Genomic DNA, 20,795 nt, shown 5'->3' with positions numbered 1-20,795 from the left:
TCTGTTATAGTGGCTCCAGGACTTGCTTTTTGGTTTGGTCAGGCCTGGAACAGAAATGCCATTTCTGTGCTTTTTGTCACCAATCCTGTCCTCGCGTCTTATTCCTAACAGCAACACTCAGAAAGCTCCGTCCGGGCTTCCTTACCCTCTGGCTGCTCATCCTGGTGCCACCACCTGCAGAGTTCAGGGTGCATCCGGATCTTCTTTGCCTTTGGCATCGGCACCGCAGGGAGTCACCACCTGGCCCGTGCCATGCTTTCATACCTACCTGCCCTTGGGTGTTTAGCAGCAGTCTCCTAAAGCTTGGGGAAGCACACCACCCTGTTTGGAAGACAGGACCTACCACCACCACCCCCCTCCTTGGTGCTGTCGCGCTTCAGTCCACAAATTAGCTATTGCTAGCTAGTGTCACGGCTGACTTCCCTCTCTTCACGTTCATTCACTCATTAATTCACTCGCAGAAGCAACCTTTTTAAAAGAGATTTTTCTAATTTCAGAGGGTGTGAGAGACCGAATTCTGGTAAGGATTGCTTTAAAGATGCTGATAAACTGTTCCTCTGCTGCCACCAGAGTGTAAAATTAAACAATCTACCTTACAGTCCAAGGACAAACATGCATTTGGCTGAAAAAAACCAGGGCTGTGCTCCTGATTGGCAAGAATGAACAGCACAGACACTGGAGTGCTGCTTTTCAGGCACATCAAATTATGCATCATATCCTGTAAACAGGTATCCAAAGCTGTAACTCACAATTTTCACTCCTTCTTTGATGCTTATATTCTTCATGCATGTCGTGGTTTAGCATTAGACAATGCATGATGTACATTCTTTGCAGTGAATTGGCAAGACTGTGGGCTATAATAAAACAATAGAAAACTCTTTCCTTTTTTGATTGCCTCCTAACAGTTTTCACTGAGCAGGAAACTTTTTTGTTAATTTGTAAGTAAGTGATGACTTGCAAACAAATATTTTCACAGATCTGGAAATGCCAGATCCTTGATGAAGTTTCCCTAGGGTAATGTTTCCCTGCCATCCAATCAACAGCCTGGTCTGTCTCCAAGAGGAAGAGGAGAAAGAAATCTGCTACTCCAAGTCCGTTGGACATGAAAAGCCAGAAGCAGAAGCATACCAGGTAAGAGCATATTTTTCTATCAAGCATTGCAGTATGTGGCCTTTAGTAATTACTGCCCATCCTTCTACACTGCTCACTGTTCCTTTATTATAATCCTTCTGGAAGTGACTTCCATACTCCTGCTATCAGCTGTTTTCTCCCCGCAGCTGCTGAAAACAGGTACTCATGTTGCCCTCAGCTTATGTTTTGTGTCTGTGATCGACCATATTATTAGTGGAACTGAAAGACACCCCTGGGTTGCTTGTACACTTTAAGTCTGAGGCTAATGTCTCTGTAATAATGGTTTGCAGAGAAGCATTTTGATCCAACTTTTGAATTAATCGATCAACTTCAAGATGAACTCCAAGATGAACTTTAGACAACTATCTGTTTGCAAAACAATATTTTATTAATAAAAAGACTTATAAACAGTAAGAAAGAAACCCCAATTTTACATTGAATGAAAAATCCAAAATAAACTCCCAGAAACGTGCCTCAGTTCTTCACTCTCTGTACAAGAAATTCCATTGGGTAGTAATCCTACGTACACGTTTATCTAAAGATGGCTGAAAGTACAAAAAAGCATCATGCATACTTCTATGCAGAGTAGCTACACAGCCAGACAGACTTAACAATACACACAAAAAAAAATCTGTACATCAGTGATGAAAAAAGCCATGCTTTGTGTAGCACCAAGGGAACAATTACGTGGATTAAAAAAAATTCACTGACAACTGCAAGCTCTGCAATCCTGAATTAGGGACATGACCGACCAATTTCTGCTTGTAGTTTCATCTCTTCTTTTCTCAAGGGAAAATTGTCAATAAGTGCAAAGAGCTCGGCTGGTGTTGCTGGGAAAGGATAGCGTTCCTTGTCCATTCCGTGCTTGTCCATCACCACGATGTTGAAATTGTAATGGGGGATCCTCAGCAGCAGCCTACAAAATAAGGAACTTGTTTTGTTAAAGCCCATCACCTACTGCCTGGGCACTTCAAACTAATAAATGGCAGAACCAGCCTGTTGGGCCTCAGCAGAGGAAGGCGGGGATGGTCAGAGGGGCTATACAGGGTCCACTTTGTTTCAGCTGTAAGAACAAGGAGTCAGAGAGTGGGTGTCTGCAGGTGCTGCAGGCTGCACCTCTGCATTAGGGAAGGGTCAAGGCAGCTGCGCTCAGCTCTGTCGTCTTCTCAGACCTCTGACTGTTAGTATAGTGCATGCCATTACCTATTGCTATCACAAAAAATCCCCACTGTAAGACAAAAAAAATGTACTATATACATCGCCTAAAGAAAACCATTGCGATGGAGATAGAGTTACAAGTAGACTATTCCCGTTCTTGCCTGCCACATGGTATAAAACCACAATGCGAAAAAGCAGGACAATATTATTGGAGTCAGTTTTCATTGCTTCCTACTAATAAACACCTACCTGGTGGTAACTCCAATTTAGGGGGGAAAAAAGCCACTGCTAATCATGGCAGAGTCCTTTCCTTCTGAGTGGTAAAAGAGGTCATTTAAGCTCCTCTGAAGGTGTGACAGTAACAAAAGTATATCCTTGGTGTTCTTTTCATCTTTTGCTTGAAGGAGTAATGAACTCCTTAGATCTTTAGACATGCAGTCAGTCAATATCATTGGTGTGGGGAAAATAAATTCAGGCAGCTGTGACAGAATGGTGTCAGGACAGGGATGCTGGTAAGGTGCGAAGCATCAAAATTGACCTTCCTCAGCCTTCTAACAAGTTTGAGTGCTCTAGGCGTGATCTTGTTGCAATTAGGGAGCTTGGCTGTTCAATTTAAAGCAAAATAAAGTTTGAAGCTAAGCTATGGTGATAGGAAACTGCACTCCTCCTGTGCCTCATATCACCTAAGAAAAATGCTTACCTTCTACAAATCCTAATGCCAACCTTCTGAGGCTTCCGAAGTTTTAACTAGGGTACCTGTGCTCATTAGTTTACTGAATGCCAATTCTGGACAGTATCTTTATTCAAGATGCTTAAGGGTGCATTTCATTTTGATTTAAGTGCCTTCCAGAACTGGAATGCTATAATTCACATACTGCAGTAACAACAGAGAAAAAAATGAAATAGAAAACTAACTTTCACTGAGTGCAGGGCAGGTCATACCATACCAATTTCTGAAACGTAGCTCTATTAAAGGTTGGGGGGGGGGGGGGGGGGGGGCATGGGCAGCGCAGGAGAGAATAGGGAATGAGGTCTTACCAGAGCTTATTATTTTCTACAGAGGCACAAGAAAACCACTTCAACTTCAGTAGAAGTGCTTTTACTTTTTTTGAATAAAAGAGAAGCTCTTTGTGCTCTTTTTTCCTTTTATAGAGAAGAAATGTTTTTATTTTTTGCAATCCAAAAAAACCTCTCTGACTTGTCAGCATTTTTTATGGCCCCCAATTAAAACTTGCTCCATTTCCCCAGGCATATCACAGAAGATGTTGCCTAAAAAGTTCCTGGACTTTTTTACTAAATAACTACTACTTTCCTTGCCAATGAAGCCTTCATTTTTGGTTCTTGTAGTCCTCCTGTCCCTAGGAAATGCTGGCACTTGAACTCTCCCTTTCAAGTGAAAACCAACCCCCTGCCAGTCTAAAACCAAGTCAAAACAGTTTAGGCACCTCAGTAAAACTGCTGAATGTTGTAGTTAGGCTTGGGAGGCTGAGATAATTTCCCCTTTGAAATACTGCCCATATCATTTCTACATGTGGGACTTCAAAGAGCAACCACCGCTTCCCCTCCTGGCCTGGCCGCAGCCACCAGCAGCGCTGCAGAGAAGATGAGCTGTCGCTGCCATTTGGGGCTGCACTGGCAGCTGCTCCAAGGCTGTCCTTGCAAAGTGACTGCAGCCTGTCATGACTGCATCTGACCAACTCCAGCACAAATGCAGCCGTACTTGAAGTGTTTTCAGTGGCAGCACCCAAAAATATAGATCTATAACATGATCAAAGGGATACAGAGGGAGTTCATATGAATTCAGAAATTCACTCAGGTTGAGCGAAGGAGCAAGGAAGACATGGCACTTGAAAGAGTGGCATAGACTTCAGTCTGTTTCACACTTAAATCAGTTGCAGCTGCAGTCTATGCTCTTACTTTCATAAATACCAAATGCCCATGAATTTGCATAACTGTTACATAGAGAGCAAATTAATCCTAAAACTTACTCAACACCTACCTTCCAGTATCTAGCTACGTACGTTAGAGTAGAAAACATATACTTAGAGCGTAAGATGCAGGGAATCAAAAGCAATACATCATATATGCTAAGGTGCAAACACAACAGTAGTGAGAGCTTACTTTACCTGAGTTGCAGGGCAAGTGACGGGGGCAGCAGCTTTACACCTATTCTTCCTACCTGTGCTGGGAAGACACCAACCAATTCAACTACAGTAACATGTCGGAGGTCTAAACCACACTGGGCTGGCTGGAAGGGTTAAAAGAAGAGAGAGGCCTGTTAGTTATCAGTGAGAGAACAGGGGGTTATTTTGAGCATGCAGCGAGTGTTCATAAAGAGTCCAATCTTCTTTACGTTAGTGAGATGGTTTAAACTGAAATGAGAGCATACTTTGAAAAGTCTCTAATTCTCACTGCGAAGAACTAGAGACTCATGACTCCAGGGGATGTTAAATGACGGATTCTTAACTACTCTAAGAAAAACAACGCACAGGGACCACCTAGGAGGAATATAAACTTGTTGTTGTAATGACATGAAAAGAAGCATTGTGCCCGTAATCTAATTTGGCAATCAAAGCAAGGTATGTGTAGATGGAAGTTGACTGCAGAAAGTTTTTCTTTCATGCCAACTTGTTTGACAACTGTCAAGCAGCTGGAAAAATACTATAGCCATTAAATTTAGTTTTTTAAACTACTTCATTTTGATCAATATATTGAATTTTCTTCCCAAGTTAATCTCGTGGAGGAAAAGAAAAACTTGCTGCTGTGAAAGAATACAGGACTGGCTCCGTTCCCTGAGGACACAGATACATTTCTGAGATACATCCCTAAGTCTAGCAAGAACCCAACAAGAGCATCACATTTACAACATGTGAGAAGGACAATTACTGGAAGTTTTCTTTTTTTTGGAACAAAATACCCCAGTACTATCTCCAACACTCTGGATGATTTCTGTGCTGAGTCTCCGGCCCTTTGTTTGCTGGTGCACTGGTTATTTCTGAAGCTATTCATACTTCCTTGCACTGTAATGACAAAGTCTGTAAGCCTGGTTTACATGAACTGCAACCACTGAAGTGCTGGATAGTTTGGGGGTTTTTTTCGAACTTCTTCAGGAGATGAGTTGGAGAACGATTAGTGAGCACAAGTTAATATTAAATTAATTTGGGGAGGATGGAAGAGGGCCAGAACTGCCTGGGATACAGCAACTGGTCAGCCAGAGGCACCACAAGCCAGAAAAGAGCTGAATTAGAGACTGGGGAGATGTTTCAACTCAAACCCATGTAAAAAGAATTAATCCAGAAACACTACTGCTTCAGCCAGATTCTCCACTGGCTACAATACAACAATGAAGTTTGTGGATTTATATGAAACCATAGAGCTTGTCCTCTTGTGTCTTTCTTTAAAGAAAAAAAAAAAATAGTAGCAGCCATGCCCACCCCACCCTGCCCTGAAATGTGTTTTACCTGCAGCATTCCCAGTTGCATCCTGTAGAAGAAGTTGGCTGCAGTAGGTGTTGAAATAATTAGCAGTCTCCGCTTCTCATAAAATTGATCCAGAAGTGCAGCTGCAGTCCTCACATTCACATTAATATTCATGGCTAGAATTAAATTTAAAAAAACCCTGTTTTCAGCATACTGAAACCAGATCTATTTCTAAAAAGCACAAACTGTTAGACAGCAGAAGCACAAGAACAAGAAATAATAATAATAAAGAAGATATGGGTGAAATACTGGCCTCACCAAAGCCAACAATTTTATCTTAAGCTGTTCTGGCTTGCAAGATGGATTGACTCCAGAATGTGAGGTTTTGTAGAGAGCTTTGAGCTAAAACACACTATCAGTTGTGAGGCACCATCATCATCCTAGGAAAGAGGAGCCAAAGGTGGCAAAGGCTTCAGCTGTAAGTGTAAATTGGCAGAGGAGACAAAGATGTCAAGTTTCTTACCTCTAGGGCATTAAAGTTTGCAGCTTCATTCCACCCCACACCCCCTTCCCAAAGTCTCACTGCCACAAGAACCGTTCCTCTGGCAGCCCTTCTGGTAAAGTGCTGAAATACTCACTTACGTGCACAGGTTGGCTCCACTCCTGACCACCCCAAATTGTACTGGCATACTCTAGCTGGGCTCCCTTGCAGCTCGTAGCCACCAATGCAGGAGAACTCACATGTAGCACCATAGTTATTGCCGTCACCCGAACACTTGATGTAGCCGTTATCTGGCGCGTTTAATTTCACACAGCGCCTGACTTCAAGCAAGAGAGGAAAAAAAAAAAAAAGAAAAAAAAAAAGACAAGGCATGAATCACCCTGTTTGTTACTAGGGCAGCATGGACAGTGGAATACCAATATCGAAGACACTTTTCTGTTTGCTTTCGATATTATTAGAGTCACATACTTAAAAGCCCCAAACAAACAAACCCCCTCTTAACTCATATGTAAACTAAAATGATACAGATGTATAGGTGTATGCATGTGATTGTGGTATCATGGTGACAAAGGGCCACGGAGCACCAAGAGAGCTGAAGCTGAAACCTACAGGTTTCATCTCTGTATATTCAACTCCAGATTTCAAGATCTGGACTTCTGAAAGGGGAGCCCTGCTTGACAGATGTGAGTCACAGCTGAAAAAAAAACCAAAACCAACCAACCAACCAACAAAAAAAAAAAAAAAAAAAAACAACAAAAAAAACACCCCAAAAACTTCCTTCACGTGCTTGTTTCAGCAGCTGCCAAGCTAAGTATCAGGCAGGAGGGAAGGGGTGTGGAGCTGGAGCCAGGACCGCTCAATGAAGCTCTTCCCTGATGCACAGAGTGCTGGCCACCCACCCTGCTGCGGGCCTGGCCCCCAGGGTCTTGAGCAAGATGTGTTCTCCTTTTCAGCATCAACATAGTGTTTATATACACATACATACGCAGACAAATATAGAAATGAGGACATTTAAATTGTCTACTAAGCCAGATGCAAATCCGTGGCTGTATTTATAGGGTAAAACATCATTCTTACCTCTGACTTTAACAAGAAATTTGCAAGTGCCTTTGTTTTCAGCTCTGTCATACACAGTATACTGGATTTTGTGGTCGCCTTCTGGAAAATGTGACCCTGGTGGCAGGCCTTTCAAAATAACACTAAAACAGGAGATAAAACAGGACAGGCATTCATAAATTCACCAGCATTTTCCTAGTGAGAATGCTGTAAAAGCCTGAAGAGTGACACTGGTGGCATGCTAACCTTGTCTGGCTGCGCTGCATGACTGAAGACTGAGAGTAAGCAAGGGAAGAAGCTGGGTAGCGGTGACCACAGTCTTTAAACTTGCTACCAACAGCCCACCCTGGGGTGGTACAAAAGGGTCCCACCCTGCCAAGACACGGGAGGCAGAGTGGGCAGGGCCTGCTCGCTTCCTATAAGACAAGCCATGGTGTAGCCAAGCACCACGCCGTGCCCAGAGGAACTTGAGCTTCTTTTTCCCTAGCATAAGGAAAAGTCGAGGTTGATCCTCCCTCATTTTGTATCGTGAACGATCCACTGTCAGGGCTGCAGTGTAACCCAGAGCCGGCGGCGTGTAAGAAAAAACTTCCAGCCTCTTACGGGGAACGTAAGATGGGACGTACCCCATCTCTGCACTGCTCCTATGACTATACTAATGAACAAAAATGGAAGAGAAAGCGAGATTTATTGTCACAGCAGAAGGGTGTGGTGATCCACAGCAGCGTTTTCACCAGCAACTTGTTCCTGTCCTGCAAATGTGTCAGGAGAAGTCAGACGTGTTAAACATAGCCTCAGTACTGAAGCAGTGAGGCTAAGCAGCGTTCCACGTAATGGGAAAGCTTATGTACTCACAGGACTGCAGGACCCAGTGCATTTACGGAAAGCACTGTACACTCTGTAAAACATCACAGTTTAGCAAGATTTTATAAAAATAGATTTATAGAAAAGCTTCCACAGATACAACAGCTAGCCTCTTCAGAGCTGGGAACAGTTACTCATATTACAAAGTCTACATGGGATAGTCCCCATTTGTTTTGCCTGCCAGATACTATTTCATCAAAAAGACTTTGGAATTTCTTTATTGTGACACTTTTCAAAGTTTTTATTTTATCAGGCTTAGGGGTTTTTTTATGCTGTTAACTGTCATACAGTTATCACATTAGACCTTAACAGCAGTATTGTTTTTAATCGTCTAATGAATTATTCTTTCTGATATTATTTAAACTGTAGCAATAAAAAGGCAATGTCACCGTATCTTTCAACAGCTTTTTTGTATTCCCATACAACTGTAAACATCTTTAAGATTACAACTTTGAGATTTTAAGCTTAACCAGTCCACTAATATAGAGTTAAAAGATATAACTTGCTTAATGAAAAAAGCAGTTTTCTATACTCTTGCCATTACGATAATCTAGATAGACTGCCATAAATCCTGCATGATAAAGATGGGAAAATCAGAGACAGCAGTACCGTCACAAGTGCACTTGGTCTTCTGGACAGTGTGACACTGAAACCATAAAGTGACAAGGAAATTGTGAAGAAAGTATTAAGTTTAAATCCAATGTTTAAAGCTCCCTAAGTTTCAAATGAGAGGCATTACTTTACAAGTAATTGCGGAATGCTGTGACATCAGTACTCAGCACTACTTCAGGAAGAAGCCTAAAGATGATTGCAGATATTGTTTTGTGACACAATTCACTTAGGTTTTTTTAAGACAGTCAAAACTGCTTCTGCTGCTACCTCCAATACACTATTATCTTTCCATTGTTATGTATAAAAGGTAACTTGCTGGAAGAAAACTTGTTGTGTATGAGAAGAGACCCATAAAGAAGCTCTGGAAAATTTCACAGGTACAGTCAGAATGCTATTATCATTTATTCCATCAGCTCTAAAATAACCACAACAATCTGCTACCCCTCTACACACCAGGTCCTGAATGATTCAAGCTGTCAATTTTTTATTTTTCGATTAAACATGCGATTCTTTACAGGCCATTGACATGTGACAGCTATAAATAAGCATCTTGGATGAATTAAGAGGAAAGGATACCTGGCCACCCTCATTAGCTGAATTACTAACCAAACACCCCAGGAATAAAAAGGAGAAAATGCAAACATTTACAGATTTGCACCTACTCTGTCAGAATCCCATCAGCAGTGTCCCGTCCCTCCGGGGTGTCCCAGAACACTCTGGCCGTCAACTTGTTGGGCTCCGCGGTTTTCTCCTTCACACTCGGGCACTGGATTCTCGGAGGTTCGGTATCTGTTGAAATAAACGTCACAGAAATGGCATGTGTGCATGTGTTATAGCTACGCATTTTCTTCACAGCTGTTGCCCTGTTGTCAGCATAATTCGGGATCACATTCAGCTGGCCTCCTCACCACTGGAGCCGTCCCAACCAAGGCAGGTGGAGCCTGTACTTCTCACCTTTTTGTAACAGTAAGAGATGACAATGATCAACACCCCCCCCATGTAAAAAATCTAATTAAAAAGTAGTTATCATAACTTCCTTTACCTAGTCCCCAGTTAAAAAGCAATGTCTACACATTGACTGTATTTAGCTTTGAACTCTAAGCAGCGATACCCAAGATTGTACTCAAGGAGCCTGACCCTTCTGTTTATTTGCTCTGCCTCTCTTTGTTCATCTGTGGGGTGGATATTGTGCTGAAGAACATTTGTAAAGCACACTGAACGTAAATCTCTCTGCATATGATAACTTGCTCGTTATTGTTAAATTCTTGGTTATTTTTCCTGCAGCAATGACAAAAAGAGAAACAATGGAAGATTGACAAAATTGTCATTTTGCAGGGAATTGCTGCTGCATTTGATTTTTTTCAAGTAATTCTTATAATAACGCCTTACAGGTAATTCAAAAAGTAGACCGGGTAAGTTTTGAAAGCTTGTTTAACTGCTACCAAAACAGTGTGACTATGACTCAGGAGTAAAGGAACAGTGGCAATGATAAAAGACCCTGATAGAGGACCAAGGCGATGCACAGCTACTCATCTTCAGCTGCTTCCACTGCCAATCCTGCCAGCATAGCAGAAACACATGGGCAAACCAAGTCCAAACACCATCACAATCATTAATTTAAAAAAAAAAAAAAAAAAAAAAAAATCTGTCTTTAATAGCTTAGTCTCGTTTTTTTTTACCATCGCTTGGGTTATACCCAAAATGAAGTCTAAATCCATGGAGTCATATACCAGCTTTAAAAATGAACACAAGACAGGATTGGTCTTTACCTGCAAATAGGAAACTATCCCTAAAGCGATGCTTAAATTTAAAGGGTGGCAGGCCTTGTATTTTCATTTGCAGGGCAGACACAAAAAGTACAATCTGGATTTCTTTCAAAAAGAGAGCAATGAGAAAAGGTTTAGGTCTTTATAGAGCATCAAATATACCAAGTAATTTCATAGACCCTCATACTCTACAAGCAACACACAATGTTTTCTACCAGTTAACTAGGGCAAGTGCAGCCCTGCTATAGCCCCTTCAAACTTTTAATGGTATTCCAAGAACCCGGGACTCTTGAAAACTGCCTTATCTCTATTTCTTTTGCATGAGTTTTCCTCCAACCCCAAACACCGCAGCTTTGTGAGGCAATTCCATAGGAAGAGCTCCTGTCTTAATTTTGCACAGGAGGGAGCGGGGGGAGGCACAGGCAAGAAAGTGTCGTACCAAAGTTACTCAGAAAACATCAGGAATATTGCGAACTGCCTTACACAAATGCTTATTTTTGGGGGGGGGGGTTGTAAATAAACAATGAAAAAACTATGTGTCTTCCTATAGTATAGTAGATCCTGCTAGAAGGGGAAGCTAGCAAGAGTGGGTTTCCACTGCAGGGAGTGGAGCAATCACAAATGAACTGCAGAATCCACTAAACAGCTTTTGAAGCTTCCGATACTTTACAAGAACACCCTTCACTAAAGACTTGGTTCTTCTTTATGGCTGCTTTAACTTTTTCACTTTTTGAGTTCTTTCACTCCTCCTTCCCTCATCTGCTGCAGTACACAAGCGAGCAGGATTTTCAAGCATCCCCTCTGGCTGTAGAAAGCACTTCGTCTCCTTTCCTCATATTTCTTATTCACTCCCTTATTTTTTAGAGTACCTTCCCATTATGTGTGGAAACGTGCTCACGTCGCAGCCAGCGAGAGCTCTGCCCTCCTCTACAAAACTACATTGCTCTCCACAACTCCCCAGCGTAGCTGAATTAGGGTAGGAAATAACCCAGTCTCACCAAGGCTGCTTCTGGCTCTGGTTAGTTTAGTGTGGCGACAGCTCACCACTGTGCTACAGACAGTATATGTTTATTCCAGCATTACGTTTATCTGAAGACAGAACAGCATTTAAGGACCCAGTGCTTTAAGCCTTTAATTAATCAGAAAGCTCATTACGCTATTTAACGCAGAGAAGCCTGGTTGGTATGAACCGGCTTGGACTTCCACATCGTAAAGACAAACAATACGGTTACTGTGGGAACCAGCTCACCAAGCACCCAGGGGCCAGGCAGCCTTTTTAGTGGGACTTAAAAATTCCTGGAAAGGATATTTTCTTTTGCTATTTTCTTAGCATTCAACAGGCCCTAAATGAACCCCACCAGAATAACTCTGCTTCGAAATGGACCAAGAGAAAGCAGCTGTCTACCAAAGAGGCTCTTTAACTGCAGTGGCCACTGGGCTGCATTAAACCAAACAGCGCTCAGGTCTTTTTTCTCGTGCCCTTGTACAAAGTTGCAGCCAATCTACAGCATATTAAGCACCTTGGCCACAGCTTGGCAGAAGGAAGGTCTGAAAAAACCCTGCCCATTTAAATGCAGAGAAGGTAACCAGAGAACATCCAGGCAAATGCACAAGTGACAAAACTGAACCACCACCCCCCCCAAAAAAAAAAAAAACTTAAAAAAAATGTATTACATGAGCAAGGTGCCCTCCTGCAGGTTAGAAAAATAAACTGGTTCCAAACCAAACCCCACCGGCAGAACCCACAAGACTGCTGACTGCTGGGGAGGTTTTATCAGAGGGAAAAATCATCCTGTAAGCGCCGGACTGTCAGCCCCTCACGCTTAGTAAGTATTCCTGGCCAGAGCTGGAGCCAGGACATGCTGCAAGGTGTCTGACCCTGTATGGCTGGTCTTACGCCTTTACTACAGCGTCACTGCTGAAAGACTAATGACAAGCCAAGCGGATTTAAGTTGTTTAGCAAGGCTATGTATTAAACAGGTGAAATCTCACCTACAAGGTTTACATCATGGGCAGGGAAACTGAGTTTTCATTAAAAAATTGGCGCTGTTCAGCCACTACTTCTCTTACATTCTTCTAAGTTGTCGCTTTTCTTGGCAGCAGCAACTGGTACTGCGGCTCCACGCTGGGAAGCAGCACTGCAGACATCGCATCAGGAGGTCAGCACCGGAGTTCCGAATTTTAAAGCTGTCTTTTGAACTTTGTGGAGAAAAATGCCAAGTTTTCAAATAGGTTTTAGATTTTGTTTTATTTTTAAAAAACACGTACTCCTGGGACTGGCCATATTAACAATATCAACAAAATTTAAAGAGCTTGTTAACTGTGTTTCTCATAGTTTGTTAAAGGCTTATGTTTATTTGCTTGTGAATTTGGGATGACAAGAGGAAAGAAACAGAGGGATGGTACTGAATGCCCACTGCTTGCTTATTCAAGAGTCCATATGGGGTAGGTAAACGGTCTGCCACTACATAAGCACACTGTTATTACTGCTTGCTGATGACATTAAACAATGGCCGGGAGTTAATTCAAAACATTATTCTGTGTCAAAGGCATAAAGAGATTAAGAGACTGGAAATCGTAAGAGGGGAAATGAAAAACATTGTTCTGTTCTCCCTAACCCCCTCCACAAGGCATTGTTCTGTATTTCAAAACATCCATTATCAGGGCCTGTATAATTAATGACTTGGAGCGCAGAGCTTGTTTCAGACATCCGTAGTTGGATGCTGTTAGTTAACTACCTATCAATACAGTCTTAGGATGTGACAAAAGGATGACTTAGCACACTGACAGCCATTTACCACAATGTCTGTTATACAATCAGCAGCAAAATGAAACCTTTACAGAAGAAAAGAAGGTGACATTTTTCAATCTTCTAGGGGAAAATACCTATTTCAATCTACGTTACAGTGCATTTAGGATATAATGGAAACATTATTCAAGTGAGTATTGGCATTTTTAGCTAACTGATAACCAAAAGCAGCTGTATGTTGATCTCTTTTAATCAAAGTTATTTCAGCAACATGAAGGATATCCTTCCTTTTACAGGATGGGGGCCATCTGCTTTGTCAGGACAGAATACTCACTGTCTGTAAGGGCTTCCATAAATGACTACTGAAACACCCAATTTTCTTTAATTAAAAAAAAAAAAAAAAAATCTTTTTTCCCCACTTTTAATGAATACCTGTTTCAGCAATGATGTTAGCCCAATGCCTTTCCTACATGGATCTTCACTACCACACTGCGAACCCCAAGTAGTTTTGTCCAAAAATGCTAAGCAGTGCAACTGCAGTATAAAAGGGTAGAGGAAAGCCCCTTACTTTCAAGAGGATTATAAATTCAGGTCTGCAGTAATTTTGCCATACTTGATACTAATAGCTGTGGTGTCCCCAGGTCACTTCCCTAACCATTTGCAACAACGTGAACCTTACCGGCCCATGCCTATGATCACACATAACATCCCTACTGTGCACAGTGCAGCTAATTGCTTATACACTAAAGTAACAAATAAAACAGCTTCTTTGCCTTTGTATTTCATCACTCCCCTCACCTGGATTTTACTCCTCAGCTGAAAGTGAGGAAGAACATCTATTCAGCCAGTTCTCTCCTGGCCACTGTTAAGCTTTTGTAGGCTGCAGTTCACTGATGACTTTTCTTTAATTACTGAATTACAGTAAGGGCTGTGTATTCAATGGCAAACTGCATTACACTGTTAGGGTCACATTTGGTCACAAAAAAATCCCTATCCTACCTATCAAGAGGTCAAAAGATAACCTTATTAAACCATTTGCTAACTGCTTAACTCACTATTTGCATATAGGAACTGTGTGCACACAAGGTTTGAAGGGGACTTCTCCATACTGTGTGGTATTACGAGAACTTAAATAATAGTATTGCTTTTACTAGGTTACTTGGGACTTGCAGTCATACCCTATGCAACAACTGTCCTGCATTTCTGGAATCAAAAAGAAGTGCTAGTGCTAACTTAGCCTCTCTTTTTTTGCTTAAAATGTACTTGCTTACTCTACTCTGCAAGACAGCATCCTCTGTAATAAGCACCCTGCTGCTGCAAACAGATGAGGTTCTGAAAGTGCCAGGAAATACAGAGGACAACGTTTTATCATTCCCAAACTTAAAAGGGTTTGTTTTGCTTCCTCCGCCCACACCACTGAGAAGGACAAGGCTTGTTTTTGTAAATAAAAACAAGAGACACCACAAACAGTCTAGACCTAAGCAGCAGGCTCATTTATACATTTGTACAACACCAAGTAACAGGAAACCTGAACAAAATTCTACAAACGTCAGGCCACAGTGGAGAGACTCCAAAGCCATTTGCTAACCTAGACTGAGCCACAGGCATTCTGAGGAAAACCAAGTCGTCATACACAAAAAAACACTGGGGACGAATACTCTACCACCCACAAACTTAAATTACTGGTAGCCAATTCAAATGGCCAAAAAAATACTTTTGTTTGTGGACAACTGCTGAACCTTTTTATCAGAGACTTCCCAGAAACAAGAGCAGCACTTGAGGCCTCGCTATCTGCTGAAATCTCATTAGTAGGAAGGAAAGTTAAATCTCAAGATTTGTTTATCTCTCTATTGATTTATTTATATAAAACCAATTATTCCAGCCAAGGTTCCTGAGAGACTGCTGATTATGCAATGAGAATTGCTGGCATAACTAATATAAACTAGGCTGAAATTTAGTCCAGCTCACTGCAACCATGTTGGTAACTACAATCCATTCATATTCCCTGGATATATTTGGAGACCATGATCCCAAGAAACAAAAGCAACAGGGGAGGTCAGACAAAGCGTTTAGTTTCAAACCTGTTTCATCATTAAGATACCAAGAGCAGGACAGACTCCAGCACAGAGAACATGCTAGAGGAGCAGCATGGTAATTACAGACTACCAAGGAGTCACCCAGGAGATCAGCGAAGGCTGTTATAAGCATTGTAAAGCCCTGACCATTTACATCAGCCTCATCTTTATTAAAGTGATTACGCTTGGAGCTAACAGCGTGTGCGTGTAAGGAAGATGGTCACTTGGGACTGAAAGTACTAAGTGAAAGAGAGTGCACTGTATCCCTCCGAGAACTGTTCTCTGCTTCCCCAAAAGGGACAGTTGCTTTTTTCCCCCCCAGGAACTGGACAAAAGAGCATTTTGGAATTCATTTGGAGGACGCGGGTACCTCAAGATGTAGACCTGCCGGGATGCAGACCAACCGTCCTACTTACCAACACAGGACGCTGGCCGGCCGCTCCAAACTTTGTTGTCCATGCACGTTACGATACGGTCGCCTTTCAGCTGGTATCCTGGCGAACAGTAGTACTCGCACCTCGAGCCAAAGTAGGCACCGTCTAAACACTTGAAGCCCCCGTTGGTCGGCATGGACAGGGTGGGGCAGCGCTTTTCTGGAATAGAAAACGAAGACTTCTGGAAGCCTGTTATCCCCATCGAGAGTAATGTGAATGCAGGGTATTACACGGAAATAAAGACACAGCTAGCAAACGACAAGGGGGAGAAAGTCACATTCCACCTGAGGCTTTTCACACTGTTCTCATTAGCTGTGTTTCAAATTTAACTTTACATGCACAGTGGCCTAATACGATATTTATATGAGAAAATGCTGACGAGTATCTATTCCTCTCTCCTCAGAAAATGTTTTACTGCAAGAACCCATACAAATTGTGTCAGCTTACAAAATCCAAAATGCACAATATTTTAAAGCAGCTTTATGGCTCTGTCATAAAACTATTCCCACAAATCAAAATCCCACACTCGTAAAACATTTCCTATCTGCCAAGAGTATTTGTACCACTCACGATACTTATCATGCCACGTGCTACTGTAAGATCCTCAGCAACAAGCCAAGCTACACATCCAAGTATATTGCCAATGTTTAAAATACAAATAGCAATCCTAAGATCACTGTTTCAAAGGCAAGCAGAGTTTACTGTCTGCTGAATCTGTGGCGCAAGCCGCATGCACAGATTTTGTAGCTACTTACGTTTGCACAGCACTTTCCCAGACCAGCGTTTGCTTGACTGACAAATTAGCTGCTGAGGGCCATGCAGTTCGTAGCCTTTTTGACAGCGAATATCACATCTTGTCCCCAATACATTCTTGTAATATTCCCCTTGAGGTGTCCTGCAGTTTGCATAACCATGTTTCACCTTAATGGGGGAGCACCACGGTGTTTCTAGCACAGAGAACAAAAAACCACACATAGTACTTCGCAAAATGTAAAAGGTCAGACACAAATATAAAATCACTTTCTTTATTCAAGGTCACAGAGAAGAAATGGAAAAAAGTCTTACTTAAAAAGCCACCAAAGTGGAGACATAACAGGGCAGCAAGGTGCACTAAGCCTTATACATCAGAAGGTCACCCCTTCAAAGACCGGCAGCTCTTTTTTATTACAAATATTAAAGATTGTAGCCATGAGGTGTGGGGGGGTGGTCTATGTTTTTTTGTCCATGGAATAAGTGTGCCACCATGTGGACAGTTTGATGACAATCGGCCCTTTTCCCCCCCTCTTGCTTTTAAATGGATATATCTAACCTCTCTTTGGTAACAAAGTTTGCATTAGGAACACCTTTGGTCTAGCTGTAGTTGTAATCTTTGCAACATTTAGCACTCTCACTGCCCATTTTAAAAAAAAAAAAAAAAAAAAAAAAGTCTTCCATAATAATTTGTGCAGTAAAGGACATTGCCTTGGCTGAACTCTGTAACAGTTCAAGCTCTCCCACTGTTAGAAACAATGTGACTTACATAAATCTTATTGCCAATATGTCAAGCCTGTCTACATATCCTCCACGTGTCAGAACATCCGTTCAGGGTTTAAGTACGGCTCCAGTTTTGCGAAGTTACTTTCCGAATTAGCACCCAAGATTAAGGCTGAACTGGAACTTGTGAAGCATGCAAGAACAGCAGTTCCCTCACTGTTCTCAGCAGTTCTGCGGTGCACACTGAAACATTCAAATACTCTTTATATCGCCAACAAAATAGCCTTCTAGCAGCAAATGGGCACAATACCATTGTCATGATTAAATCTGAAGGCAAGCATCCAATCCAACAGATGAAGTGAAGAGCTTTTGAGAAAGATCTGACCTTATTCCTCTCTTTTTGGTCATCATTTGTAGCTGCCAAGTGCAACATGCATTCAGGCACAATGCATTTTTGACAGCACAAACCCCTGCACTTCCTACCGTCAAACCCTTCAGAGGGTGTCGATGTTCATTCACTAGCATACTATATAGCAGACTCAGAAAAGGGAACCCAAGCTGCAGATATTTAAACCCAGTTCTGAATCTTCTCAAAGGTCTGGACTTTATGTGTTGTATTCTTCACCTCAAAAGATGGTCGGAGGACTACCTTTCCCTAATATCATGGAAATGTAGCCTGAAGTACGAGCAGCACCTTCTAGTTGCTCATGGATGCAGGTCAGTGACATGGATGGATCTGCCAAGTCAGAGGAAAGCTGGAATTTGGCTAGGACTTCATGGCTAATGCTCCTACCAAACTCATGGGAAAAAGTGAAACACAGGTACATAAAACTGAACCTTTAATAACTGGTCAGGGCTACACTTCAAAACACTCAGGATATGTGTTCCATCGTCTTGTGAGGATTTCACACCATACTGTGATACTGATGGGTGCAGTATCAAATAGAGACTTCTCCTTCCCAGCCAAAGCTTCAAAAATCTTTGTTTAGCTTTGACAACAGGGTTCACCAAGAAAGCCATGGTTTTTTGGCAGCGGGCAGCTCCTCAGTAGGAGTTTCCTACACAAGGAGTGACTAAGCCTGCCCCTTCTCAGCTCCAAGATTTGAAAAGGACATACCAAGAGGGAGGGAGGGAGGGATTGCAAGGCAAAAAGAGAAAGATGACAGGTCCTGAAATCTTGTGTGACAATGTGTGACATGCAGGAGGTACTTGACAAAACTTTTGAAGTCTGCAAGAAAGATGGAAAAAAACGCCCAACCAAACAAAACACAAAGAGTTTTAGCCTTCATCCTTACAAAGTTACAGGAGACATTTAAAAATAATTTCTAGACCATCTTGGGCAGATGTTCACTTCTAGCTCTTAATTCCTATAGTTATTATGTACATTTTTCTACATGATTTGGATCAGCTCCACACATAAATAAACAAAAATCAGTAATATATTTCTCATACACGGGATATTTATATTCAGTGTACAATGTCTCTAGGACATATTTACACTTTCCCAAAGGGAACTACATTTTGCACCTACATTTTGCTGTGCTGGTCCTGAATCAACACAAATAGCATCTGAGGACTAAAATCAGAGACCAATTGTCAAGCTTTTGACTAGACCAAGAGCACCTAGACTAGCCTGTTTCTGAAGGAGTCTTATTGTACTGTGACATGCTTATTTTTGTATGTCACCAATACATGTGAAAACCCTTTACAAAGATGTGTGGCATTATTCCCAGTGTCACCAAATATGCAGTAATTGAGGCACAGGAAACGAGCAGACCAGTCTGAGCACACCAGTCTAACAGCACACAGCAGGTTAGGGGCAGAGTGCATGCGGTTCAGCGTTTTGGCTCACCACACAATCATCCCATCTCTGTTTTTCTTTCCACAAGCACTGAACATCACATACATCCTCCACTATTTACCTGACAATTATGAAAAAGTAGTTTGGTGGAGAGTGGGTTTTGGTGTGTGTTGTCGTCGTCGTCCCCCCACCCCCCCGAACTATTTCCTGTTCTTCACCCTAATCCATATCCCAAAGTTACCTAAAGACATTAAAAAAACCTCATCAACTTACTTGGGCCACTTTGCTCAGGGGTTGTATCACAGCGGCTCACATTTCTCATGCTTGCTACGAACCAAACAAAAGCTGGGAGAGCAGGTGAGGAGTGCGAGCTAACAGGAACAGAAGTCAGCCAGCTACTGCTGAAGTAATGAGTGATGACAGTGACAGCAGCCATCTCTGCAGCCTCCTCCTTATAGCTGCCTACCCTGCCGCCGCTGCTGCTGCAGTCTCAAGCATCAGCTCCGACCGCTCTCTGGGGGAAGCCATGCATGTTGGATTCACAGAGGCAGCCTTTGTCTCATACACCTCCTGGAGAAGTCCTCCTCTTCCTCCTGCGCTAACACCAGCTTTTCTATAGTCTCCCCTTCAGTGGTCTCATCCCAAAATATTTCCAACTTTTCTGTCCCATTTGTTCTTCTCATGGCCCAAGACCCTAAACTTCAATTTTTTTTTTTTAACTAAAGAAAAAAAAAAAAAGCTTTTCCCACTTGCTGTAGGATCTCCTTAAGGAGGAGGCCTCAGTTTTTCTGCAGAAGGGTTTAAACCTGAAGTTACCAGGATAACACTGACTGAAGGGGAACAACAGGGAGGATGAAGACTCAGGCTGGGCTTTTGCCCCAGCCACCTAGGTAATCCTTCAGCAAATCAGTTCAAGATCTTTATGCTTCAGGTTTTCCACATATATAAGGGGCAAACGCACATGGCTGATTTCCTTTGTAAAGGGTGTTAAGACAAATACACTTCGCAACATGACCAAGAGGCTAAATAAAAAAAAAAAAAAAAAAAAAAAGGAGAGAAAAAAAGGCAAAGCAGCTGTTTCAGGTATTGCAAATTGCCTGAGATTTTCTGTAAATTTTTATGGCTTTACAAACACATTTGCCTTGAGTAAACAGCTGCACATATATTTAAAAAAAAAAAAGCAGCAGCAGCTAACAGTTCACAAATGCAGTTTAATGCACAAACAGAATACTGAAAAAGAAAAGGCCCTTCCTGTTGTGTCGATGCAGCTATGGTGGTCTACAGAGAGAAACAAAGCAAGGTTCCTAGGGAGGGGCAATACATCTTTTACTGGCCCAAATGATACTGTCAGAAAGAAAACCAAAACCAGACATGCTTTTGGATGCAGATATCTTGGAAGAGCTTAGCAGGAACATCTGTTTGATCTAAAACATTATTATGCTTACTCTAGAACTGAGTATGATTAGAAGAAGGTGGGTGAGGCACAGTTTATAAGGGGGCAAATATCTGGGTTTCGACCAACTGGTATCACCCAAAAAAACCCCAGCTAACTTGAAAAGCTTATGTGCCTGAAAGCACATCAAACGACACAACAAAGTTTTAGATCAAAGTTTGTTTATTTTTAAGTGAAGGCACATATTGGTTTTCAAAGGCTAAGCAGCTACATGGAGTATTTATGGAATATTAGGGCTGGATGGGGCCCCGAGAGGTCACACAAGCTGTTCCCTGCCTCAAGACATGATCAGCTGTGTTCCT

At 42.0% G+C, this 20,795-nt stretch overlaps 1 protein-coding gene across 1 annotated transcript; it reads right to left on the bottom strand.

Moving 5' to 3' along the window:
- Positions 1-1,866: 1,866 nt before the first annotated feature.
- Positions 1,867-17,011, bottom strand: SRPX (sushi repeat containing protein X-linked). The gene is given in 11 exon segments (XM_009481771.2): positions 1,867-2,047; positions 4,416-4,537; positions 5,751-5,884; positions 6,351-6,530; positions 7,288-7,409; positions 9,405-9,531; positions 15,749-15,925; positions 16,522-16,733; positions 16,735-16,845; positions 16,847-16,975; positions 16,977-17,011. Coding segments are annotated over 11 exon segments (1,530 nt in total).
- Positions 17,012-20,795: the final 3,784 nt, after the last annotated feature.

The sequence above is a fragment of the Pelecanus crispus genome, chromosome 1 (genome assembly GCF_030463565.1).
Source record: "Pelecanus crispus isolate bPelCri1 chromosome 1, bPelCri1.pri, whole genome shotgun sequence".
Lineage (NCBI taxonomy): Eukaryota > Metazoa > Chordata > Aves > Pelecaniformes > Pelecanidae > Pelecanus > Pelecanus crispus.
The sequence above is the reverse complement of the archived record's forward strand: the minus strand, read 5'-3'. Positions and strand labels throughout refer to the sequence as shown.